Here is a 26655-nt window from a genome sequence, read left to right as displayed (position 1 = left end):
TCATCAAAATTATCAGCTGCTTTTTGATTGCTGTGCATTTCTCACTGCTGATAAAAGTCAGCTTCGTGTTGTGGCTTGAGGGGGAGAGTGAGCACTTGAGAAAACTGCCTTGTTTCAGTGCACATAGAAAAAAAAAGGTTAAGCACAAGATGTCAGAGCTAGAGCTGCATGTCATCGGGAGCGCATCGTCTTGTTTTACCCCCCCCAAGACTAACATACATACCAGGGCTGCATCCAGTCATATGCCATATTCCTGGGCTACCTGTGAAGATGATCTTAAACGCAACAGCAAAGCTTCACTATCTTCTTGAACTGCCTTGTTCCTCCATGCCTCGGAAACGTTGGAACTTTGGGTATAGGGCTTGGGGTCTGGTGACTGACAAACTCATGTTGGGCTTTGATTGGAAACACGGCCATGATTTGCCACCCAGGCCCTGTTCCTGGGCTTGCTGAGTCACGGGATGCCTCGAGCACAGCTCCAGCAGCCACACCAGCAAAGCGCTGTTTGCAGGATCAGGGAGTTGAGCTATCATGTGACAGTTTATTTTAGTGTGAGAAGAGTCCTTAAGCATCACTGAGCTAAATATTTCTCTAATTCATGCATAACTTAAGTACAATTAGCAGCCTGATCTCACAGACCTAGGTCAGACCTCTGTCCCGTGACGTGACTGTGCGTTGCGAGATGGGGAGCTCAGGGCTGGGATTTGGCTGAACTTCCTCGACCATTAGGGACAGTCCTCGAATCCCCACCAGCACTCACTGCTGGTACTGGGGAGATATCGCTGAGGCCCATTTTTGCTTTACATTGCCATACACGACGGTGCATGCACAAAGCAAATACCCCAGAGCGTTCACAGAGACTGGAGCAAGCCCAGGTTTTGGAGAAAGTCTGCATTAGCCTCTTGTTCAACTCCACTCCGCTTCACTATCTGCTCAGAGACTCATGGTCAGATCTGCCATAAAAGACAACCTGAAGCATTCAAAGGCATTTATGTACTGTGATACAGCACAGAAAAATCTAACAATTAAGCAGTTCAGACAAGCTAATGAAGGAATATATGCCGAACCAGCTCCATCCAATATGTCCTCTGTTTCGAGGAATGTGTCCTCTGTAGCACTCAAGTAAAGACGTGTCCCAGGGACCTAGTGTAATTCTCATGAGGTGAAGAGGTTGGTTGCTGGGAGGGTTTCCACTGTGTTCCCAGTGGGCTCCAAAGAAGCAGGGCATTTGATGAGGACCTCTTAAAGCTGTCACCAAAATGCATCATCCCTTCTTGCCCCGAACTTGAGTTTATCACCAGATGTGCTGCTTTTCCTCCATTTCACCTACACACTGGTGAGTGTCCTCCTGTGCTAGGCTGTTTCGTGGGCACTAGAGCCCAGAGCTGAGCTATATACCTGCTACTGTTCCCTGTGGCCTCCTGAGCTTTTGTGCAGCCTGGCAGCAGGTACTAACAAAGATGCTCGTTTTTCCCAGTTTCGAGGTGCAAGCGCTCTGTGCCTCCCTCCTTGTTGCAGACCCGCTGCTCTGAGTCATGCATTAAAATTACTTTCCTGAATTTTATTTTTTTGCAGTGACAGCTGATTTGTATTTTCTTCCTTCTCTGCTTTGGCGTATTGGTAGCTGGCAGGAGCTAGCAAATGCCAAGTGAATTGCTGGAGGGGACTTTAGAATTGATCACCTTGTTTTTACCATGGCAAGGAAAAAATCATGTACTCCTAGCAACAGAGTAACTTAGCAGTTACTCCAGGCTTTAATTGAACTTTCTACCTTGCAGTTTTCAGCTGAATTAATCTTGTTTTCAAACAATGGTCATTATGTGGAGAGCAAAATGTTACATAAAAATAATTACAAAATGCAAATAAAATAAAAGACAGATCCACATCCCAGCACAATGTGACAGAGAGAAACAAATCAGAAAGTATTATAATCACTCATGTCCTTTCTTCATATCTTCTGAGCCTTGGTGCACAAACACTGATTTTTCATATGCTCAGCTCTTGAATTACTAAACTGAAGCACAGAAGTGGAGGGTTCTTTGCTATGTGTTTCTGTCTTTAGCTGAATTAGATATTTACTGACTTTCTTCAGGACTTGTCAGGAAAGATCTATGACAGCCACGAGCCAAGTGGGGATCTTCATCGTCATCGATGCTCTTAGCTAATGTGTGATAATGCAAGTCATGGGCTTTGGAGGGCAGATGTGACGGACTTTAGAAGAACTTCATTTTGTACAAGTTGTTGGGGAGGTTGTAAAAATAGCAAAAAGACAGGTTCTTTGTGTGCCTTGACTGCGCAGCTGCTGGAGGCCCCCAGGTCAGTGGGCAGTCCCCACTGGGGCAGACTGGGGCAGGCAGTTCCATCTTCGGATGTAGCCAGTCTGTCTGTCAGCTCCTGGGCCCTATTAATAATGTCAATGACTTCTGGCATTTTAAATTTTTTATTTTTTTTACTTTTCCTTAGAAAGTGCCAGTTTGACAAATCATAACTTTTACCCTCACAGATGCATTTCTCAGGCCGTATGTGAATTTCTTACTGTGAAAAAAATTGCTTCCTTAATATTAAATGTCTTCCAAATCAGAAGGTCCCAGTCCTAAGGTCACAACAACTTTCGGTTTCTAAATACAGGATAAAAGATAGTAACAAACCCAGTGTGAATTAACAGAGGTCAAAATGAAACCCCAAGGATTGTACCATAATTACCAAAATGAAATGTTTTTACTGATTGCATTTGGTGCTTTTTTTTCCCTCCTTCATCTTCTGAGATCCCATAGCCTTTGCAGACATTGTCATTTTGGCCCAAATTGTGCAGGGAAGCACACTGCAGGATGGGAAACATCCTCCCTGCTCTGGTTTCATTATGCACCAAGGGAAGGGAGGTGCCAAAAAGTACTATTATGTTCCCAAACAGGGTCCTATATTTCACTATATATACTCTACAATAGCTCTGCTTAATCTGAATGCACAGTATGACTCCAGGATAAAGGTAACATGAGCACAAAGGAGGAACTTAGCAAATTATACTGAAGCAATTAAAAACAACCAAACAGTTAGTCATGATAAAGCCATACATACCTCTGATCATCATGTCAGTTTTTGGCAGTGATGTAGACATCGGTGCCTCCAAAATGCCTGCAATGGGTGCTGAGAGCTGCTAGGCACTGAGCACTGCCAGGCAGAGCCCTTGCAGAGCCCCGAGCTGTGCATGAGCACCGTGCCAACACTGGCCATCCTGCCCCATCCACCCTCCTAATCACGGTCTTGTGCTTTTATCCTGTGACCCGTTTAGGTTAAAGTTGCCATTTTCCAAGCTGTTCTGTTGTGTGCCGCTGGTCTTCATCCCAGAAGTTACAGTGGTTCAGTGTTGCACTAAAAGACGTTTGGGTTTTTTTTTCCCTCTCTCCTATGCACTGTGCAAACTGTTCATTTATCTTTAGGGGGATCCTTCACAGGACATGTTAGAGATTTGAGGGCAGTGATTATAGTCAACCTGGCATAAATAATCCCAGTTCAACCCCAGAAGAGAACTGTATCGGTTCTGTTAGTGTAGTATGTCTTCCCATGTTTGTCACTGAAGTAGAGCATTTGAGCCTTGAATAAATATTACCAAAGACAGCAGAGACCAGGGTACTGTCCCCAGCACACTCTTCCCTGGCCCGGCATCTCCAGCTGCAACCAAAGTGCACAGCTCCCCAGCATCTGTATTTGTGTCCTGACTCCTCTCCAGAGCTGCAAACACAGCAAGGACAGTCCTGAAGGCTGGGGGACCTCTGTAGGGAAACACCCTGCCCCTCTTTAGCCAACATGCAGGGGTTAGGTGATGACAGAAGAGCAACGTTTGCATGCATGGCCGTGTCAGCATCTGTGCACAGCCCATCCCCTGGCAGCCAGGCTGCTCCTGGCAGCTTCGTTGACAGTGCAGGTTGTGCAGCATTCACACCTCTGCTTTCCCAGCCCAGAGAGCCCTGCATCTGCTGGGCACGGTTGCCTTTCCAGTGCTGGCCATGCAAGAAATAGTCTTGCTTGTGAGCGATAGTCCAGTATGCCAGCACACAGCCATCTCGCGGCTGGAAGAGCAGGGAAAGGAAAGGAAGACATGGCTGTACCCACACAATGTCCCACTGCTCCCTTTCTGTGCTGCTGTTCAAAAACATGATAGGTTTTGCAAGTCATCAGTAGAAGGAATATTAAAGGATCAAATAATGGTGATGCTCCTTTGCTTTCTGGCCCAGGCTGGCAGTGCTGTTTGTTTTCTCAGCAACATCATTTTGGCTTCATAGCACAGTCCAGCTGGGTTAGGGAGTGTCTCTGGGGGCCCAACCAGACCAAATGCTGAAGCACAGCTTGCAAAAGGCTCCTAGGGATCTGTATACGGATGGGGAACCCTCGTCTGCATCCCTAACAATGTAAGCACATCAGGAACAGCAGAAATGATGAGGTTTGTGCCAGCTGAGCTCATACTGGAGGGAGCACGAACACATCACGTTTCCTACAGGTCAGGTTCTCTTTGGGACTGTGTAACCCCACTAACCTGAATAAATGACCCCCTTCTCTGTCCACCTTGCCCACTCACTAGTAAAACATGCTGTAGTGGGGCCTGGGGGCACGCAGGCTGTGTACCCCACCACAGCTGCTGCTGCATTTCACAGCCATTTTTTCCAGTTGTCCCCTCTTTATATTTGGTGACTGTCACCTTGGAGCAAACCCAACCTATAAAGCACCATTTATTCTGTGCCCACTGCAGCACAGAGCATCACAGCTCACACTTGCTTTTGGGGCTGAACAGACCATCATGAGCTATGAAACAAGGAGACCAACTTAAAAACCAATGTAGTTTGGCTAAATAGAGTAGCCTGAGAAGCTGCTCTCCATCTGTCTTAGCTTTGTCTGGTGCTAGACAGCAGTATTAGAAGGTCTGTTTGCTGCTTCGTTTAATTATTTTTTGTTAACCATCATCTGCAGTGTCAAGGATGCCTCAAGTTTCCCACAGTAGCTCATGGTCTCCGTGGTAAAGCTTTTATTAATTATTAGTGTCCTTCATGCATTTCAGGAACATGTCTCACCTTCTAATCTACTTCTTCTGGCATTCTCGAATCATTTGTAACCGTTAAGTAAAAAATTGGTTTCCTTTGGCTAAAGGCTTTCAGGAGACATTCGGCATCAGGGCTGCACGGCCGGTTCATTTACTTCACTCTGGTTTTTGCTGCCTGATCTAATTCAGAAGCAGCTTAAAGATCACTTCTCCAGGCAGCAATACTGCCCGCAGCTGTGTGCGAAAAATGGGGAGAAGAGCAGTGGGTCGAATTCAATCTGTTTTGTGAAGCAGGCAGGACAGGTTATTTTTGCTAGACATTGGCTCTCCCTCACTCCATAATCCTTCTGTGCTTGCTGGGTGTGAGGTTTATCGTTATTGTCAAAAAGCAACAGGCCACGCTCCAGGTCTGTGAAGCTGCTTTGCTGGCATCTCGCGTGGCACGAGCTTTAGCTCTGGAGTGGCTAATGCAGATCAAAGTCGCCTCACATCCTTACTCAGTGCGTGCCTGGATCAAGACCTAAATATGTCTTACCTGGTGCAGCCAGACACAGGAGCTGCTGTCCCCCGAGGGTCCCAGCACATCCCTCCAGTGTGCAGAGCCCTCTGCCCTCCCCCTGATGGAGAAACATCTTGTGGGGCAAAGAATGAAGGCCCTTTTTTTCTTGCAAAACGTGGGGTTTTGGCACACCCCACAGAGTCACCTGCTATGAACCCCCCCTTGTTGTGCTCCCATCGATTGAACAGTGCGGAGGGGGGAACAGGACTGCCTAAAATCTGCTGCCTGCAGGGGGACACACAAGCATCACCAGCCCAGAGTGTGTTTCACCTCATCCCACTGATGGATTTACACTGATGAGATGAATCCATTAGAAACTCCACATCTGTGGGGTAGGTTGAAGGCGCTCGCTCCCAAATGGGAATTCCTAGCTTTAGCCCTAATTAAATCTTGCATGTTTCTTCCTCCAAGAGGCTCCCACAGACCTCACATTGAAGGTCAAGATGTTCCAAACCTATTTATGTAGGCACTTTGGTTGGGATCAGATCAGGAGCCTGTTGTCAAGGCCTGGGAGCTTTAAAACTAGGCAAAAGAAATCGTTAGAGCCTGTTAATTTGTACTTCAGCCTGAGAGCATTCTCTAATTAAAAAAAAAAAAAAACAAAACCAAAAACAAACCACACCACTTCTCCGTGTTTTAGTTAAACTATTTAAAGTTAATTGAATGGGCCCAGGATTAATATTCCTACTGTGTTTTCTGCAGAGGTGTTTTACTGCGATTTACCTATCAATCAGGAGGCCTATTTCTCTTAGCCCAGTTTAATAACCATTATATCCCAGCTGTGAAGTAAGGAGATCAGTGCAGAGGCAAAGCCAATGACCCACTCCCCTGCTTAAAACATTACCCCAGCGAGTTTAAGTCTGCGTCTAATCAAGGACGGCACCAACCTCACCAGGTGGTGAGATCTAGCAGAGGGAATGACGTTCTCATACAGACAGGACTAGGCAAGAGGATTTATTTGCAGACCAGCTGTCAGCAGCATTTTTCCATCACCAGACCCAAGTGACAGTATCCTCACATGTTCATTTAAAAACGTGCTGAGTGCCCCTACTCGTGTCCCAGGAATCCTGTGTTATGTAGCCAGAAGGCTTAAGGGATGCTTTAAACCCACACTGGGTACAGGTGGGGACATGGCAAGCAAAGCCAATACCATCTCTGGGGCACTCTTGAGGGACCGTGGGAGGAAACACAGTGAGCACTGAGCACGTAGGACCCAGAGGGGGTGCCCACCCGTCCCCCAGCCCCTGCCCTAGCAAGCACTGGGGTGTGAACTGGGACAACCCTGTATTTTAGCTTGTCAAATGTTAGTTTGCTGAATACCTGTGTTGGCAGCAGCTATAATCAGATATGGAGATGTGCAGGGAGCAGGACAGCACATGGGGAAAGCAGTAAATAGTCATTCTTGCCAGAAGGACAAGTGTAAAAGAGCTTAGCTTTACTCTCTCTGAATGAACAACATGTAGCAATAGGAGTGAGGAAGTAATAAAGAAATAAGAAGTAGCAGCACCAGCATTTAGAAAATGCTATTTGAAGCATCCCGTTCCTTGGGACAAGTGGGACCTTCCCAGACAGAGCAGGAGAGCGGTGCAGGGCACTCAGGCTGGCTATGAGCTCAGTTCTGGGCTGCGTAGCTCTGCAGGAGCTTTGCAAATGATTTTCAGTGTTGTTACCTTATTCCAGTGGTTCAGGTGTAAGTGCCCAGGGAAAGGGCTGTGTACACCAGTGTGCTACATTGTACTGAGCCAGCAGCTCAGACCTATCAGTGCAGCCTGCAAGCAGCAGGACGGGGTGAGAAACTCATCTCCATCCCCACTGTGCAGGCCAAAAGTGATTTTTTCCATTATTGGACTGAGTTGGGGGGGGGGCTGTCAGATGAAAGGTTATTTTCTGCGTGGAAAATGCCAAGCTGTCAAAACCTGAACTGGTCCCTAGTTGTGCATCAGTTCCAGGTGAGGGCATGTGGATGATGATATGGATGGAGGTGGGGGGCGGCCAGGGGTGTCAGCCTGCAGATGACCAGTGGGGAGCTGGGGAGGGCACCCCAGCATTGCTCGTACTCACCAGGCACATTGCCCACGGTGAGCTTTTGTGACCTCCTCTGGGTGGATGGCTTCTTGCCTCTGGTACATGGCAGGCTCAGGACTGCCTCCAAAACATTTCTAGAAGGTTAACAAGGAGTTGGTGGGCATTTGTGCTCTCAGAGCACCCGTTCTGTCTTTCATTTTTATTTATTCTTTCTCTTCCTTCTCTGCACAGTCAGACAGGTTTCCTACGCTGAGCACCAGCCTGGGCAACGCTGAGCCCCTTGTCCTACTCCCCAGCCCCCCGTTTATCCCAAGTGCTCTGGAGGGGAGTGCAGGACTTTCCTGCCCCAGGTTTCAGGCTGGCAGACACACAGAGGAGAGCTCACATGCTCTCACCCTACACACCCTTTTGCAGAGACTACCGCTCTTTGGCATGATCTTGTTCCACCCAGACAAGCTGGTGAAGGAGGTTGTTTTGTCCCATGCACAGAACAGTTTGTTATCTCCAGATGTCAGGGCTTCTCACAGAGCTGCGGGCATCCTGGCAGTGCTCCTCAGTGGTCCCACGTGGGGTGGCTGGAGGGACACGCGGGGGTACCCACAGGCCAGGCTAGTTTTGAATGCCACATCATTTCATAGTGCAAACTTAGGGCAGGCGCTTGGGGTTAAGGGTGCTGTGAATATGCACTTAAATCTGATTTTAATTTATCAACACGTGTATGATTCCCTGCTGACAAAGCTGCCGGGAAGAATGGAGCAATCTCCCATTAGCCAGCACAGTAACGAGCTCATTACTATGGAAATGAGCTTGTTACCCCTTCCCGCTGCCCGGCAGGCAAGGTGCTCTGGTGCAACATCAGGGAAGGTGACTGTTCCCAAAGGCTGTGTAAGCAAGTGGCAACTGGATGAGCCACCCTAAGCCCAAGGTGGGGTGGAAAAGCTGTCACAAGTGGCTGGGTGCTGGGATAGCTGCAGGGCAAGTTGGCCTGGGGCACATCCCACCGACACGGAGACAGGTCAACCAAGCAGACAGGCCCTTGTTGTGTCACACAGCCCTAACCACCATGTGGGTAAGCATGTACATTTATTTCTATAGGGGCACTGGTTCCTGCTGGGCTCCTTGAGCCTACATGCTCCTGGCACTGGGAGTGCGTATGTACAGATAGGGCCAAGCACAGCCTTGTGCTTCCTGTGAGTGATGGGAGAGTGGGATGGAGGGTGGGTGTGCTGGCTGCTGGCACCCAGGGCAAGCAGGGCACTCAGTCCTGGGCTCCAGCCCCTGGGCTCCAACCCCTGGCAGGATGGGACCATGTCTTTCTGCAGCAGCAGACCTGCGCAACATCGTCTCCTGGGAGGAGGAGATGATCCATCGATGGATGGAGCTCTACTCCCTCTTACAGGCTCGTGGGGATTGTTGGAGGGAGCTGGGAGCTGCCAAGGCTGAATTTATATCTGCTGTCCTGCAGTAAGCCCCTTCTCCACCTGTGTGTCACTGGGACAGTGACAGAGCCCTGCACGGTGGCCATTTAGCAGAGAGGACACCCAGGGCCTCAAGCTCATCTTGGCAGGGTGACAGCATGCTCTGACTACCCTGCCAGGCTGTCTCCCTGCAACAGACATCCCAAGGGAAAGGTGCTGTTTGCTCCATCCCCACAACCACCCCAGGTTAGGGTGAGGACATTTGTTTGCTTCTCTTTCTTACCCATATGATGTTCCCTACAGGAGAGCTGACAGCACAGAGGGGCAGGTGGCTCGCTCTGGTCTTTGCTGAGGATTATCGTACTTCAGCCCACTCTCGGGAGGCTTTTCCCAGCAGTAGAGGCACACAGCTAAACTGGGACAAGGTGGGTGCAGGGAGAAAAACATGCTCCCCCTTACACTGCCCCATCTTCTCCTTCCTGACCCCCATGGAAGGGCAGCAAGCTGGGACAAGGCTGTTGTCAGCAGAGCGATGTGAGACCTCCGCAGGTGGCTGGGCACGGTCCCCAGGCAGAGAACGTGCTTGTGCATATATGGGAACAGCCCTGGGCCCTTCCACAGTCCACAGAGCAGCCCCGAGGGACCTCTGCATGCTTCACCATGGGCCATAAATGCAAGTGCGCTGGCATGGAGCGAGTGGTGGAAGGATGAAAAGAAGTAGTGATGGGGAAAAGAAAAAGGGACCCCCTCCATCTTCAGCTTACAGCACACAGTCAGCCAGCCTCCATAGGGACACATGTATGGAGCAGAGCAAAATATATCTTCTGTGCTCTCATGGCCGGTGCTGTAGGACTCCCACCCCTCCTTCAGTGGGTGCGTGGGCCAGCAAGGGGGGACAGGTAGAGGAAATTAGCTTTGCTGTAATGGTAGTCATGATTTGGGGGAACACAGGAAAAAAGATCATTGCTGCTTTAAAACCAGTAGCATGTTACAGGCTGCAAAATGGCTTTGTCCCTCTGTCCCAGGGGGCCATGAGAGTCACTCCAGGTCCCAGGCTGGCAAATGTTCTCCCTTCAGTGGCGTGCTTTCTTTGATAGAAAAATATGTAATGAGAAACCTTCTGATTTTGAGGGGGTGTATGTCTGGACATTTAGAATATATTTCATATGTTCCCATGTATTTTTTTTAATATATTTATATATATATATATATACACACACACACATATTTTATACTTTACACTTTATTATATATACGTAATAAGACAAAACTTTTTTACATATATATATATAAATATATATAAAAGCTCATCCATAAGCTTTTACAGTGAGGGCCTGCCACAGTACTGTGGATTGAAACGGCACTGGCTGCCTCTTAGGCATGAGTAGCGAGTCCTTCAGCCTTCGCAGCACAGCAGAACCTCTCTGCAAACACAGCTTCACTTGCAGGACCTCACTCCCTTTCTGCACGGTCTCCTTGCCCCTCCAGAGTCCTGGCTTCTCCAGCATTCACCGTTTTCCTCTTGTTATAAAATTTCCGTGGCTGAGCTTATCTGGGAGGTACAGTCGGTACAAAATGGCCATTCATCCAGTCCCCAGGCAGAGATGGGAATACATTACATTCTGCGTGGAGCACACCGGGGCTGTGCGCTTTAATATATGGCCAACATGAAACATTGGTCCTATGGAAAAGTCCCAGATCAGTAGTTTATGAGCTCAAAGCCCGTCTGGCTCAAGGAACAGCTGCACAGTCTGCTGTGAGCACTCACAGAGCTGCCTGTGTTCCGAGCTGCTCAGAAACGACGTGACTGTGGTTAGCACAGCACAAAGCCCAGCTGCTCTGCAAAGAGTCTGGTGGTTTTTGGGCCACATCCCCTTCTGTGGCAGTTGGCTGCGAGTGTGGGCAGAGCTAGTCTGCATTTGCCTTGTGGGTATTCAAGACACCCATGGCCTGACATGCAATAGGTCTGAGAGCAAAACAAAGGTGTTACCTCATTATTCAGAGATTATTAAGGGCTACCCCTAACACGAAATCTATGAAATGTAGGTGTGGTGCCTAGGGACATGGCTTAGTGGTGGAATTGGCAGTGTTAGGTTAATGGTTGGACTCCATGATCTTAAGGGTTGTCCTGGCTTCAGCTGGGATAGAGTTAACTGTCTTCCTAGTAGCTGGTACAGTGCTATGTTTTGAGTTCAGTATGTGAAGAATGTTGATAACACTGATGTTTTCAGTTGTTGCTAAGTAGTGTTTAGTCTAAAGTCAAGGATTTTTCAGCTTCTCATGCCCAGCCAGCGAGAAAGCTGGAGGGGCACAAGAAGTTGGCACAGGACACAGCCAGGGCACCTGACCTGAACGGGCCAACGGTGTATTCCATACCATGGGACGTCCCATCTAGTTTAGGAACTGGGGAGTGGGGGCAGAGAATCGCCGCTCGGACTAGCTGGGTGTCGGTCGGCGGGTGGTGAGCAATTGGCCTGCACATCATTTGTACATTCCAATCCTTTCATTATTGCTGTTGTCATTTTATTAGTGTTATCATTATTAGTTTATTCTTTTCTGTTCTATTAAACCGTTTTTATCTCAACCCACGGGTTTTGCTTCTTTTCCTGATTTTCTCCCCCATCCCACTGGATGGGGGGGAAGTGGGTGAGTGGCTGTGTGGTGTTTAGTTGCTGGCTGGGGTTAAACCACGACAAGGGTCTATTCCAACCTAAATGATTCTATGAAGCTTTTGGTTTTGCAGACCCAGTTTTCAAAAGCACCAGGCAAAAGATTGCTGCTCTGCTGCTGTCTCAGTCTCCACTTGGAGCACTCAACCGCCCAAGATGACCTTTTTAGATGGCTTACATGGGAAACCTGTGCCCAGTAGACTCTGGAAATATAAGTATCCAAGTGCTCTTCTAGCTAAAACCATCACTGCCAGAGAAGCCAGTCCCGCCTCTTGTTGAGAAGAGGATTTTTATTGATGTGGCTTCAAAAGATCTTGCAGGTCACCAGAGTAGCCCTGCTAACATTGCTGCAGGATCCCAGCCTGGCATCATCCCATCTGCATGGCAGTGAGGCCAACTTAGGATTCAAGAGAAGACCCTCCCACTTTTTTTAAAAGCAGAGCTGATATTAAAGGAAATTATCATAAGTTATATTTCAGTATTTAACTCTTCAAAGCAGCAGGCTCTTCCCATAGGGTCATTTCCCTGCATAGAGCAGAAGGAAAGCATACCAGGTAGGACACAGAAGTATCTGAAAAATATGCCAGGAGTGAAACTAGTGCTCTGCAGGCATGGCAGCTGTCAATCAGCTGCAAATTTGGGAAATTGGGGTAGGGAGACTGAAGGAACTGGTAGGGACTCTGCTTTCATTCCCAGCAGGAAATTTAAATCAAGGAGAAGTCAGGAAGCTACAGGCTGGATTGGATCAGGTCCACTTTCCCTTCCAGATGTCTCCTGGGACAACATCCTCAACTCCAGGAAATGTTTCTCTTGGGGACAGTTACTGAGGTCCATCAGAAACTGCAGTGGACAATTCCTGGTGCTCTCCAAGAAGCCAGACATACCTGTACAAGTACAGGTTTTCATTCAGGGCACTCACTGCATCACTTGGGGCATTTAAGCCTCAGCATTGGGCACAGTTTGTTTCTATATCACTGCTTACAGTGTATTCCAAGAGCACCGGTTCAGAAGCAACATCATTGATTTCTTCTAATTATAAATCCTATAGAAAGTTTTCAGCTTGCAATAGTCACAGTTTTTCTCTAAGTGGAGCCAATAAAAGTTAAGAGTTGCTCCCTGGTTACTGTCATTACAACAATAAAAAGCCAGAGTAATTGAAAAGTGAATCAGGGAAACTGCCAGATTGGAGAGCAATGATAATAGAAGAAATTACCTGGGAGCCCAAGCCCAATGCAAAGTCTTGTCTCTGGCTGTACCAAGCTTGAGCCCATTCTGGACAAACTCCTGTGCTGATATATGTCTAACAGAGGACATGCCTCCTGCATGAAAGTACTGGAGCATAGAGCAAAGCAGGAGCAATGGCCAACAAAGGCTTGCCAACAGGCCAAACACTCAGTACATGAGCCAACAAGGGTGATTTTGAACCCCATCTGAGATGGTTCCTCTTCCTAAAAGGCAAAATGACGATGGAAAAATAAAAAAATATTTTTTCCCTATATTAGCATAAAGCTTAAAAGCAAAAGCTGGAGATGTAACAACAGATGCATGTTTGTCAAGAGAACAATTATCTCCCACTAGATAGATTAACTGGTACAAGAACACCCCAAACTCCACAAGTCATTACTGTTTCCACGTTGTTAGAATTAGACGATAACCATGGTTGTGTTTGTAACCCAGGTAGCTTGAAGGAAAGCAACAGGTAGCATCACAGTAGACTCTGCAAAAGCTTGTTAGTGGCAATGCTGGTATAGCGGGAGACCAGCAAAGCCGCCTAAGAGTGAGAGGAAAGGAGCAGCATGTGTCAACATAGGCAACGTGTGTCCCAAGGTGAGTTTTCACACCTGTAGTTCTGGAAGCAGACATGAAGGAGCAGAGGGCTGATCTGGAGCTGTTGTTCTTCCAACACAGTGAGGTAGATCCCGAAGCAGTCAGTTGTCTGTTACTCTCACAAGAACAGGATGCAGGCACCATATTGGAGGTCCCTCATCCTCAGCTACCCTGCCCATGTAAAGTCTGTGAGCACTTCCAGTAAATAAGTCTTATGGAGGCTCACACATCCTTGCAGATATCCTCAAAAAAGGATGCAAATAAAGAGCAGGTCTCAGAGACACTGATCTGGGTTGTGAAGCACTCACAGGGGTGAGCATCCATCTGGTGATGGGTGAACACAGGTTTTGGACAGCTTCTAGAAAGACTGTTCCCTGAAGGGGGAAAAAACCAAACCCATAAACTACAGCAAAAAAAAAATTTGTATTGGCCTCAGAGAACTGTCCCTGAGCCAAGAACAGAAAGAAAACTCCAACACAGGTTGAACATCACACCCTGATGAGATGGGATGGGGTAACCACATGCAGACAGGCTGCTCCTGTTGATATGAAGTGACCACTAGGATGAAATTATGGATTTAGCATATGGGTGGACTCAGGAAGATGCTGGGGCTCAAGTTGAGGTTTGAGTTTCCCCAAGGCAAAGACCCTAGAGGAATACAGGATTGGGTGGTAGGTGAGAAATCATTGCTTCTACCTCCATGGCGCTGGTGTGCAATCAGCACTGCAGGAAGCCGACCGGGAGAGCTGCAAACCCCGGGCAGCCTCAAGGCACTCTGCAAGTCTCCACTAATGACACCTCCCGACACCACTGTAAGGCAACCATATGAATTAACCCCCATTTCCACACCTCTAGTTGCCAAGAAAAACGCTTTTTGTAATCACGCTCATTGTGAAGTACACAGCTGCTCAATTTTACTTGCTCTTTTTAACGTTAAAGAAAGCAGAATACAGGTGGTGAGATTTCTTCATGTACATCAAAGCAGGCTGGAAATTTGTGACTAAATACCAGGGGGATTTGCAATACAGCTTTGAACTGTGCAACAAGGAGCCACTGGTGACAATAGTGCGCTCGCTATTTTTAGCTGGGCAGTGTGAACGCTGAATCCCTGAGGAGCAAGGACAGCAGCAAAAACACCAAACCCACCACACTTGCTTTGCAGAGAACTCATCTGGGGCAAAACCAGGCTCTTTGGCTTTTCCCCTGCTCTCCACTTTTCTGCAGATTTTCTGCACCAGGTGTTTGATTGTTGCAGGAAATAAACAAGTAAATAGAATTGTAGAAATCAGTGCTTCTAAGGATAGATGGATAAATATATATGAATGTGTGCAAATCTGCCTATACACACAAATACTCATAAATCTTTCAGGGTCCAGATTTAATCAAAAGGCACTTATTTTTCCTAGTTAACCACTTTGAGGATTAATTATTTTGCATCTGTGCAATGAGGTGTGCAGCAGTGGTCGGGGAAGACAACCTTAGATAACGCACCAAGCAGCTCAGAACTGATAAGGTTTGTCCTGTCCTTATCAGGCTGGGGGCAAAGGAGCGGGAATTTCTTGCTGCAATGTTTCCGAAATGCCAGCTATGCAATCTGATCACACGCTATCGCCACACTCTCAGTTGCAGAAGCGGGCACAAGTTTGCATTGCTTTTCCTCCACTGCAGTGTTAAGCCAGAGGGGTTTGGCCCTTCTGAGGTTTCTCGAAGGTAGGTAGTTTAGAAGAGGGTGTACAAGTCCTGGTGCTCACTGTTTGCTGTAACCATGCCTGTGTTTTGGGCTATAAGGCCTGAGAGTTCAAGATGCTGGTCAGAGGATGATCCTCTGCAGCACAGGGGGAGACTCGGGCTGACTCACAGCATTTCCATCCTTCTTTACTGACTGCACCGGTGGCTCAGAGGGACTCGTCTCCTCACCTGGCACTGCAAGTCAGCCAGTGTGAATGCCCTCTCTTCTGTACCATTAGCAGATATTAATACCACAAACATTACACGTATGCAAAGTTCCTCTGCTGCAAAATGTTCATTTCTACATATTCTGCAGGAATGATCTGGTTTTAATATCTGGTGTGTGTAAGAACAACATTTACCTACTGGATCTACAGCAGAAGTCAGCTAAGAGGGAAATGTTCTCTGCTTGTGCTCACCACGCAAGTACAACTGGAGAGTTAGAAGGAAAAAAAGGGGCAGAGACAAGGTTGTGGCTCATGGCAAGGTGTAGGAGCTACCAAAGGAATCTCTCAGCATTTTATCTCTGTTGGGATGGCCAGGACTGACACCGGATTGCTGCAACTCCAGGCTGGAAGATCATCCCTGGCATAGGGCTGTGTTTCTCTACTGCTCTACCAGCATTAAGCAAGCTGGCAAGAGCTCTAGCAACATCCATTTGCAACATTCACACTGTTAGTGTTAAATGAACCCAAAAGAGCAAAATTTGCAAAGTTATATTGAGGTGTTGAAATGAGGTTGAAAAAAACAGGAGTAGGGAACTGCGACATACCCACATGCCTCTCTTCCTCTGAGTACCACGCCTGTTACCGGTGGCTGAATTTAACTCGGTCCTCTTCCCACAGTTTGACATGCAGAGGATAACACTGGAAGAGCTGAAACACATCCTCTACCATGCCTTCCGGGACCACTTAACAATGAAGGACATCGAGAACATCATTATCAATGAAGAGGAGAGTTTAAATGAAAACTCTGGCAACTGCCAAACAGAGTTTGAAGGTGAGAGATAAAGTTTCTGTGTTTCTGTACAATTATTCTCTTTCTGCTTCATCTGTAAAACTTACTCTGATCCGTGACATGCAATGGGCAAGAGTGCATGGAGTTAGCATGGAGCTTTTTTAGAGTATGTAGCAATGACACACTTAGAGAGCTCAAGAGCTGCTGTTAGCCTTCTTCCATGTGGTCTAAGTAAAGCTGATCCTGTTTCAGGCAGGAGGATGAACTAGTGGGTGCTTTGCCTTATGGCCCTCCTTCCTCTGATGGGATTCAGGCAGAGAGATGTGCAGCCCATGCTGAGGTGAGTGTCTAAGAGATTGAATTTCCCTACAGAAATACACATATCTCTCTCAGCCTACCATGGAAAGACTTTACTGGCAGTGGGTCCTGCCCTAGCAAGCTGTGTTAGGCTCCACCAGTTTTCTGTTGTCTTTCCATAAGCAGAAAATGTCTTCCTGGGGTTCTGGGCTCCCGGGCTCCCAAGAAACAGCTCTCTCCCGGCTGTTGCTGGGGAGAGTCCTCTCCCTGCATTGTAACACCAGCAGAGACAGTGCATCTGCACCCTGCTGCCCTGCACACCTCTTGGTCAGCACTGTCGGGACCACTGGTGTGGACCTGCAATATGTCACACAGGTACGCTCCAGGACAGCTCGTCTCAACACATGTGAGAGTGTCTGCAAGATCGAGGTCTAAGCAATCTTCAGAGGTAGCTAGAGAAAGAGAAGCCTTTGCTTCGGCAGCTGTTGCTTAACACAGCGTCCTCTCAGCAGTGCCACAAGATCACTAAGCGATCAGAAACCGGGATCAGAGACAGCCTCAACTTTTACAGTGGATTTTGCACTTTGAATGGAGCTAACGCTGGCAAGAACATTCCCCATTTTAAGCCACCTTGGGACAAGGATTTTCTTGGCCAGAGGAACTTGTGCTGCTCCGAAGTATTGCTTGTTGGAACATCTAAACAGATACAAATCATCTCAAGTGTAGAAAAGTCCAGGGAGATACCTACAGAGAATCTCAGGGTTTGTGCACGTCACCCTGGGACAGCTAGTGTGCTTTCCCCCCCACAGCAATGCCACTTTATATAGGCCATTTGGGGGGAAATTCTGATAATCTGAGGGGTCAAATAATAGCCTCTGAAAGGGCACCAGGCAGAGACACTGAAGCGTCTTTAAAACAAAGCAAAGGATAAACATATTAGTGCAATTCTCAACCTGGCTAATTAATGGGATTCAGCAGCTATATCCAGCACACTCACCCTCTGCTAAATACTGCAGAAAAGATGTAGACGAGCACAGCTGAATTTTAAAAAGCCTGCAGGAGGGAGGCAAGAAGCAACACTCTTCGAATCAAGCCAAGCAACATTTTTTTGTTCCTCCTGGAGAGCAGCAAGGAGGAAGAGATGCTTACTTACATGAATGGAGTTGTTAGTCCCCACTGACCTGCTGATTCAGTGGAGACATGCGCCAGCTGTCACCACAGCGAGAGCCATGCAGGCTTCTTTCAGCTTCAGTACTTGGGTGAACTATCCCAGTCGCAAAAAAAAAATGGGTCCGAAAACCTAAATGCTCAGCATCTCATTTTGGAAGTCCCAGCTTCCAAAAGTACAGCAAGAACAGCTTTTCTCGTGGGATGTTGGCATTGCTGGTGCTAGGCAGAACCTAGAAGCAAAACAGACCCTTTTTTAGATGTTGTTAGAAATACACACACACACGCACAAATCCACCAGAGAATAAAGATCAACTGAACACTGTCAACAAAAATGCAAAGTTTTGCTTCAGGTCCCAGAAGAAGGGGACAGTTCTGGTCCATGGGAGCTCTGACATGAGCATTGCTCCCAGGAAAGGCAAGCTGGGAGCACGTTGCATCCCTGCAGCTCTCCAGGTTGGTCATGCCATTACCTGAATGCCCCACTTGTGCCCTTGGCGTTCCCATTTCCCAAGCACTAAGATCCCTACAGGCCTCAAAAGCATAAATTATAGGGCCTCATGGCATGGATCAATGGCACTAAGGGAGAGCTGTCATAAAGGTTGGACAGCATCTCAGTCTAGCTTTAAACGGCTGTACAGAAGCACCTCCGTGTAAGTCAGTCACCCTTTACTCCTTAATTAGTAGAGTGAAGGAGATACTTTTTGGGTATAATTCCTCGAGCTTATGTTAGGTGGTACCTTGGGATGAGATGAATTTCACCTTAAAAAGCACCTATTTCTTTCAACTGTAAAGGTAGCCTAAAGGGACTAGCTTAGATGCTCACATCTATATTTAATGTACATTTCATCCACCCCATTGAAGTTCCTTTAATTATGGGTAGGAATGAAGCCAAGATGAGCCCTGATGGTTTTCACTGAGATTTGGAAATGGCTCCTAAGGGAAGAGACATAGCCCATACTTTCAGTAGTACCTTGCTGAAATAGGGAATTTCCATTCACTGTCACCTCTGGATATGTTCCTGCCATCAAAAAGAAGCCCCAAACCCCTTCATCCTGTGGACAGACACATGCCCCCCTTCTCCACACCTGGGGTTAGCTGGCTCAGCCCCACCAGGTGCTAAGCAGCATTGTACAGGTAACATCGTCATTGGTACAAATATGTGCAAATTTCTGTCATTCTCACAATTTTGCCATCTTGGCTTCTTGTCATAATAAGGTCTTTACAACTGTGTAATATTCTTCCTATATCAACATGGATGATATACTTTATCTCTCTCTCCCACACTCATATACACACACAGAACCACACACATGCTTTAACCCAAATACAATATTCATATTATGGTCAGGGACAAGGCCAGGATTTTGTTCCGTTCACTCTGAACATTAGAGTCATTTGCAAGATGTCAGATCTAGGCTTACATTACAACTTTCCCTCCTACGCATTTCTAGGGGTTTTCATTTGCCGCCTTCTTGATGAAGAGCAAAGCAATGAAAATGCCCAACTCCTCTGTACAAGCAGCCCACACCAGCTCTGCTGATAAAGAATACAACCAGAAGGGAGGCACAGTTATGTCTTCAGCCTTTCTCTCAATTTTTATTAATGCTGAGGGCAGGAGAAGGAAGTTGAGAACCAAGAAGAGTGTATGTTTTTATGAGAAGAGACACAAGAAAAGGACAACTGTTTGTAGTGACATTGTACTACCAAAAATTTATAGTACAAAAATCATTTGTCTGGCAGTTCCCTTTATCCAAACACTCAGGACATTAAGCTCGTGGCAAACAAGAGTGCCAGCTGCTTATGGTGACCTGTGCTGTCTGCCACGAGTATTTCACCCTCAACCCTGACACTCAAATTAACTGGAAGTACAAGAGCTGCCACAGCAACCCTCCCTGTTCCCCCCAGAAAAGCACTAGGAGCATTCACTCCTCAGCTAAGGGCTTGCGAATGAAAAACTGACTTCTTAAAACAAAAATAACTCCAGTCAACCAGAGAAAGCAAATATCACTCACCTTTGGCAGGGTTATGACAGAAGCCACTATAAATACACTGTAGCTGTTCCTGTTTGCAAGCCTTTTTCTGCAGACGGGAAGGCTCTCAGTGCTTACCCTGACCATCTCGAAGACACTGTGGGCGTTGTGACCAGCCCAGCAGCTACAGCCAGTGGACCAACGCACCCTGAAATGGGCTGGACCCGTTAACCCCATGTCCTGGTGGAGAATTTATAGTGGTGGTAGCTCTGTCTCTGCCACTAGTGACACCATGGTGAGTCCTGCTCACCAGCCTGTCCTCTGCATGTTGAGAAGATGAAGGATGACCCAGCCTCAATTTGCCTTTTCTTCTTGAGATCTCATTTATGTTGGATAGCCCGTGAGTTGCTCTCCCCCCTAAGAAGGGGCCAGGACATCTCCAGAGGAGCTTCAGGCTCTGACCATGTTCAAGGAACCAGCTCACGTCCGGACCCTGGCATGTCCCATGGGTATTAAAAACTGCTGGCAACAAAATGCAAAACAGATTGAGCATCCAGCCCTGCAACAATGCCAGCTATGGAAACCAGCAGGAAAAAGCACAGATTACATGCTCAGAGGTTATATGAATTTGGAGAAAGGAGAGAACTGAGGGTGAAAACTCACCAGTTAGCAGGGGGGGCAAATGGGTCTTCGCATGTAAGAGCGCAATTCACAGGGCAGCATGTAGTTGTGTTCACAGTGAAGAAAGTCAGTAATTTCAGCTTCTTCGTCTCCCTATGGATTGCAAGGGGGCAGAAGAACTGTAATACTCGTCTTCTTGCTGGAGTAATTCCTGCTGAGCCCCAACCAACAGCAAGAGGTTCTCCCTGGATCTGCAACACCTCGACATTTCAGCACAGATCTTTCCCCTTTCTTCTGGAGTTATTTGGCTATTTGGTGTACCTTCAGTTGGTAAAGAACAATAACAATTACTTACCTGGATCCTGCTGCCTTAAAGCTCTATTTTTACTTGATGGTATAACAGCAGACTGAAGAAATTGTTCAATTCAGGAACACTTCTGCAAGAAACACTGAACATGCTTTACTCTTTTCCTTTGAATAGGACAGTTGCCATCACAAAAAGCCTTGGCCAGTCTTCAGTTGCTGCTCCCAGTCACCGTAATCAGCACCAGAGCCCCACACTGAACGGCAATGGTGACTGTGATGGCTTGTGTCACTGTTTTGTCTGCTGGCTGGGAGTGTTTTCAAAGTACAAAAATAATAGAAAACTAAAGAAAGAAATAACTAAAGCTGTGATTTAACAAGCTTTTCAAAGTGCCAGGGCATCAAGCACAAAACCAAGGAACCACAGTATTGATTCTGTGCATTATAGAAGTGAGCGAAGGAATCAAGGAGTAGAGCAACGCAAGAAAAAAGCAAGTAATTTAGAAGAGCTGCCATGAGGCGTATTTCATTATCTGCACAGAATATAGCAAGTCCCTTGGAGCACTGGTAGTGCAGCATTTCCCTGCCATGGGCAGTCTGACTCAAAGTGCTGCCTAACAAGGGCTTCTTGTGCCTCTGGTGCTGAGCTGGTGCTGGGGCACCGCATGGGAGCTGGGATTAGGACACAGGCACTGCTAAATCCTAAGAGGAGGTGAGGGGGGATGAAACAAGTGTTCAAAATGCAGCATCTAGTGCTCCCCGCTCTCTGGGCAATGAGGTTCAAGCCTGGATCAGAAAAGGGGTTTTTTCTATATATTCTAAAAACATTCTCCTTGACTTTTCCAAACATGGACACTTGGAGCCTTTTCCTGGTTGCATTTTAGGTTTATTGTAATTCTGAGATTGTTGTCAAACAGCTGAAAGTCCCCCATCATCAGAAGTCCATCCATGAGGAAAAGGCAATGGGTACATCCCTTCACAGGCCAAAACAAGACTATGTGTTACTGCCCATAGCGGCAGGGCAGAATTATCCACCCTGTGTGTGAGGATCTTCTGCCTTTCTGTGATTATCTCGGGGGACCTTCAAGGTCTTTTCAAACAGATTAATCTTCATAGTACCCCAATACCTTCTGATATTCATAGTTAGGGAGGCTAAGAGAGAGAGACATTAACTGGCTTTAGCAAGTCACAGCATGAATCCTCATTGATGAACTTTGGAGAAAAAAAAAATTAAGTAAGTCAAATGCTGAAAAAATCCCAACTCTGTCTGCATTTTAACTGCTGCAAAATTACTCTCACCACTTTTGATGATTATTCTGCAAGCATTCATTTGGAAAGGTTCTTAATAAGTCTGATTTTTCTTACGCACAGAAAACCTAAAGACAGTTTGGAAAAATGACTAACGTACTGTGCATAATCATGGGAGCTATCACAGTGGTTTTTTAACTGTGGTCAGGGAGCACATCTTGAATCTCTCCTCATTCCCAGTTGACCTGGATGAGTCGATGGGATTCACCAAAGACCAACATTTCCAATTAAAGAACTTTAGGGAGAACTTCATAAAGAGCTTAAAAGAAATGCACAGATAAACCAAAATACACCTACAAGCATTTGAAGGGTTTAAAAGCCAAGATGAGAGAGAAAGGAATTCCTGCAGTATGAGAGGGTGGTCTAAGATGAAAGCTGGTTTGGAAGCAATGAAAGGTAAGGTGGATTATTTGGAAATGTCCCAGCAGGGAGAGGTAAGACTTGGCCGGCACAGTGGATCTCTGAGGTGGACTAGAGGGCTAAGCCAAGCTAATAATCAGAGGCAAAGGAGGATTTCTGAGCTCAGCTGATCCTGGTGGAAAGCAAAAACATTACTTTGGTTGAGCATCTCATCTTTCCCATGTCTTCCCTGCAGTGCACGCCCAGAAGCAGAACAGACAGACCTGCGTACGGAAGAGCCTTATCTGTGCGTTTGCCATGGCCTTTATTATAAGCGTGATGTTGATTGCAGCCAACCAGATCCTGCGGAGCGGCATGGAGTAGCCTCTCGCCATGACACTGTGAACCAAACTGACCATGCATGCGCATGCCACCGGGTGAGCTTCCCCCGAACCGACTCTCACACGGCAAAGAGACAGAGGCAGGCAGATAAAGCACCATTCGACAAGGAGCCTGAGGCCAGCAGCGTAATGTGTCTTGTGAATCAACTACATCCTTTTGGCAGGGACATAAAAGGGCTGTCTTAATGCTTTAAAGGTTTTGTTTCCTAATGCAATAAAAAAAAATATACAGGAGTCCCGAATTATTGCTTCAAAACAGCAATGGTAACTTGGAAGAAACTTTCATCCAGCAGCCTGTTTTGCAGTTTTAAAGAGGCACAGCCTCATGACTTATTGCAGCAGGGCTGTGTTTTAACCTAGGGGCCGACTGACTATTCTGCATAGCTCTCCGCTGGGCCCACATTCCCAGGAAGTTGATCGTAGCATTGCCACGAGCAAGTTCTGTTCGTTTTATTTCATGTACTCCAGCTTCACTTTGTTTTTCCCTTATGACCATGCCTTTGAGTTTACGGCATTAGAGGGGAGCTAGAGCATCCTTGTACAGTATTTTCAGAGTAAAAAAGAGGAGAATTTGCCAGCGTCATACAAAATTTCTATTTTTGGTTCATAAACGCCGCCTTTGACACAAGACTGTGGGGTAGCATGAGTCCATTTGCAATTTTTTTTCCAACCGTGAATCAGGGCTTGAGAAGCACCACCCATTCTCACACATGGGCATTTCTGAGATTTGTGCACAGTCTTCCAACCGACTCTGCAACCACCAGCACCAGTTAAAACTCCCTCTATTTGGTCCTGTCTGCATATTCAGCAACATTTGCTTTCCAGCAGTTTTGCCCTTCTTCTATATCAGTCTTCAATAACCTTATCTGAGATGAAAATCATGAGGAAAGCTCAGAAAGAGCTTTCCTACCCTCTCCTTGCCTGTGCAATTTTTATTTATTTCATTTCATATGCCCTGGTTGTAATTCGCAGTGAAACCTCCGCATCAGACACCTTCTCGTGAGAGAAGTTATATTTTCGCCTACATGGTAGTGTGTGGTTTTGACCAGCCAGCTGCTCCAGTTCATCCCAGTAGCTGTCCCACCACTGTCCCATGGGCAGGCGCCAAAGAGGGCAAGGTGAAAAGCAGACTGCAGCAAGAGAAGAAGGAATCAAACTAGAGCCTACCGCCATATGTTACATAGCATGTCAGACTTTCAGATCCTGCAAGTGTTAGTTATTTTTCCTGGAAGAGACTTTAATGAGCAGCAAGGAGAAGATGGAGTGATGCAGTCTAGAGACACAACACATCCCATGGAAAGCACAAGGACTGGGTGAGTCTGGAGCCAGGATTACATTGGAAAGCATTTTTCCTTTTAAACTTGACATTAATCCTTGCATTTACCTTCAGATGAACTGTGCACCTGTATGTGACCCCAGGAAAGATCTGGTTTCCTTGCCCTCATAGGAGAGGTTTCCCAGCCAGAGCTCACGGAGCTGGCATGGGGAGCACTCCCAGGGAGGTCCATGGAGGCACCTGGGCGTTGGAGTTGCATTGGCTTTGTGGTGCTGGCTGGGTGAGCTCCAGGAACACCAAGGAACAGCGAGATCTTGCTCCTGTAAATGTAGATGACTGTTTCCTGTGTCACAAGAGGGGGCAGGATGGCTCCCCAAGGGATTGCAAACCACGAGCTTCCCTCATGCTACACAGCAGCCATCAGCTTAAGCCTGGATCCATCCCAACGACTCGTTTCAGGTCTTGCTTTGATTACAAGTTTGATCGATAACATTTAACCTGTATTTTTCAGTAGCCTGATTTGAAAATCTCCTTCTCATTATTCTGTCTCCCATCACCCCTTTAAACTCACATCACTGCTTTGGATTTTGTCTTTAGGAGTGTGTCTCAGTCGCCCACCTCCACATCGTTGCCATTTTCCTGGTGCCCTCCCTCCATCACCGAAGACAACAGCAGCCTTTTCCAGAGCAGCCAAGTTATTTTTTCCTGCACAATTTTTTTTTTCCACAAACACACACTTTTGTATTTCTGTTCTGCTGTGAGTAATAGAGGTCAACTGCAAAATATTCCACAAAAAATTGTTATATGTCCCAGAAGATGGAGAGATTTATGTTTGCTCTAGGGCAGCAGCAGACCAAAACAACAGCGGAAAATCTTACGCAAACTCTGAATGCAGGATTCACACTGCTGGGGAGCCAAGGTGCGCTCCCAGCACGCGCTGCACTGGACATCAGAGATAATGAGCTTTGAGATCATTTTAAGGGAACTGTCATCCACATTTTCAGGTCTCAGGGGCATGTGAAAAAGGGGCAGCAGCAGAAAAAAAGTCTAAATGTTACTTGTCACTGAGTAATACTTGTTAAGATTTTTTTTTGACCGGGACTGTGCTGGAGTGAATATGGGCAGCAGGGGCAGATGGAGATGGAGCGGAGAGGTGGGCACCAACCTACCAGCCCCGCTCAGCAACAGAAGAAGCATGGGGCAGAGCGGTGCCTCTTCACTGAGCCTAGAAACACAAGCTAAAACACATAGACCAGGCATTTCTCCACATTCTTCTCACTCATCTGACAGCTAACACCAGGCAGACTCCAATTATAACAGCTACCGTACGGACGAGATGATCTTTTGCATTCTCTTAAGCTTTCTGGAAGGCTCCATAGTTTCTACATGCATGCTCCATAAAACCCTTTGTAAATACAGTCATTTTTCAGTATAATTCTTCACCTTGAAGCTCCATTTGTAAAACCAAACCTATAATTAATATATCAGTAAAAGCCATAGCCTGGTGTCAGCAGAGTTCATCACAAAACTCCCCACTGATTTTACTGGGTATAAGATTTGGGGGTTTTGGGGGTTTGCTTTTTCTGTAGGGAACCAAATTTATCCATTATGAATCAGTGTCATGTCTTGCCAGAGGTCTCCTTTTCCTTCCTAGAGCAGCCTTTCTCCATCTAAAGGCGTCTTGAAGAGAACCCTTCTTTAATCAGTCAGGGTCTTCTGGTAGCTAGTGGCAATGCAGGATGGATCAGGCCAAGCCACTTCATCCTTTCCTCTCCCCACAACCTTTCTACTGACACCTTCCCATCCTTCCAAGCCAGCAGCATTGGACCTGTGTCTCTTACCTACCTCCCTGGCTCCATTTATGTAACATCCATTTATCTTCTTTTTTTTTTTCTTCTACACAAGAAGAAAAAAAAGGGCTTTTTGTTGCTTTTACAGACAGTAGGTAAAAATAGAGCAGTAAAATTTTGATTGGAACCTGATGGCAAAAGCTTAGGGGGAAGAAAGTAGAAGAATCAAAGAAATAAAAATAAAAAACCCCACATCCCATACTTTAAGAAAAAAAAAACCTATTTAAGTGCTAATTAACATACTTTAAAAAATACCCAGACTGCAGCAGTGCTAGGTAGAGCTGTCAGAAAAAGCACTAAACTTATGCTCTTGCCAGTTACATGAGAATTTAAGTGTCTTTTCAGCACTGCAATTCTGCATGAAAAGGATATTGCTATGGCAACCCTCGCTGTTCGTGACATGTGTGCCACCATGTCGGAGCGACACGCAGCAATTGCAGACACGCTCCCAGCCAAACCAAGGATGGACAAACAGCTCCCAGCAGCCTGGGACAGCATTTCAGCTCACAGATTTGCACATTATTAGCAAATTGTGAGCACCCCAAAGACAAGTCTGTTGGCTTAGCCACAAAAATATGTGTGCAATTAAAGAGATTGACGTGCAGGGAAGGGTTTGGGACGGACCTGATTATTTTAGCTTGAGAGAGGCATTGGTTTGGTTTGGGAGCAAGTGAAATCAACGCAGTGTAAGCACTGCTTGACACAGGCTGTCCTGTGCTTGTCGAGGACACTTTGGGCAGGTCCTTCACAGAGGGATTGATCTCTGATGGGAAGGATTTGGATCACTGCTCCTGCAAGGCAGCGGGCTGCATCATTGATAACCATTGACTTTGACTTTAACCGTTAGCTTTAACTTTGAAGGCACGTTCTGATTTTCTGCTCCTGGAGAAGCCAACGAGGGAACG

At 46.7% G+C, this 26655-nt stretch overlaps 1 protein-coding gene across 1 annotated transcript in view; it reads left to right on the top strand.

Annotated features, from left to right (window-relative positions):
* The window catches only part of CALN1 (calneuron 1), a 108299-nt gene extending 85692 nt beyond the window's left edge, over positions 1-22607 (top strand). The window contains exons 4-6 of the mRNA XM_010585917.1: positions 16104-16257; positions 18413-18415; positions 22480-22607. Coding sequence (XP_010584219.1) covers positions 16104-16257; positions 18413-18415; positions 22480-22607 — 285 coding nt within the window. The remainder of the gene's footprint in view (positions 1-16103; positions 16258-18412; positions 18416-22479) is intronic.
* Positions 22608-26655: the final 4048 nt, after the last annotated feature.

Source organism: Haliaeetus leucocephalus, unplaced genomic scaffold, assembly GCF_000737465.1.
Source record: "Haliaeetus leucocephalus isolate CR32 unplaced genomic scaffold, Haliaeetus_leucocephalus-4.0 Scaffold136, whole genome shotgun sequence".
NCBI lineage: Eukaryota > Metazoa > Chordata > Aves > Accipitriformes > Accipitridae > Haliaeetus > Haliaeetus leucocephalus.
Note: the sequence above shows the minus strand (reverse complement) of the source record. Positions and strands in the feature narration are given on the sequence as shown.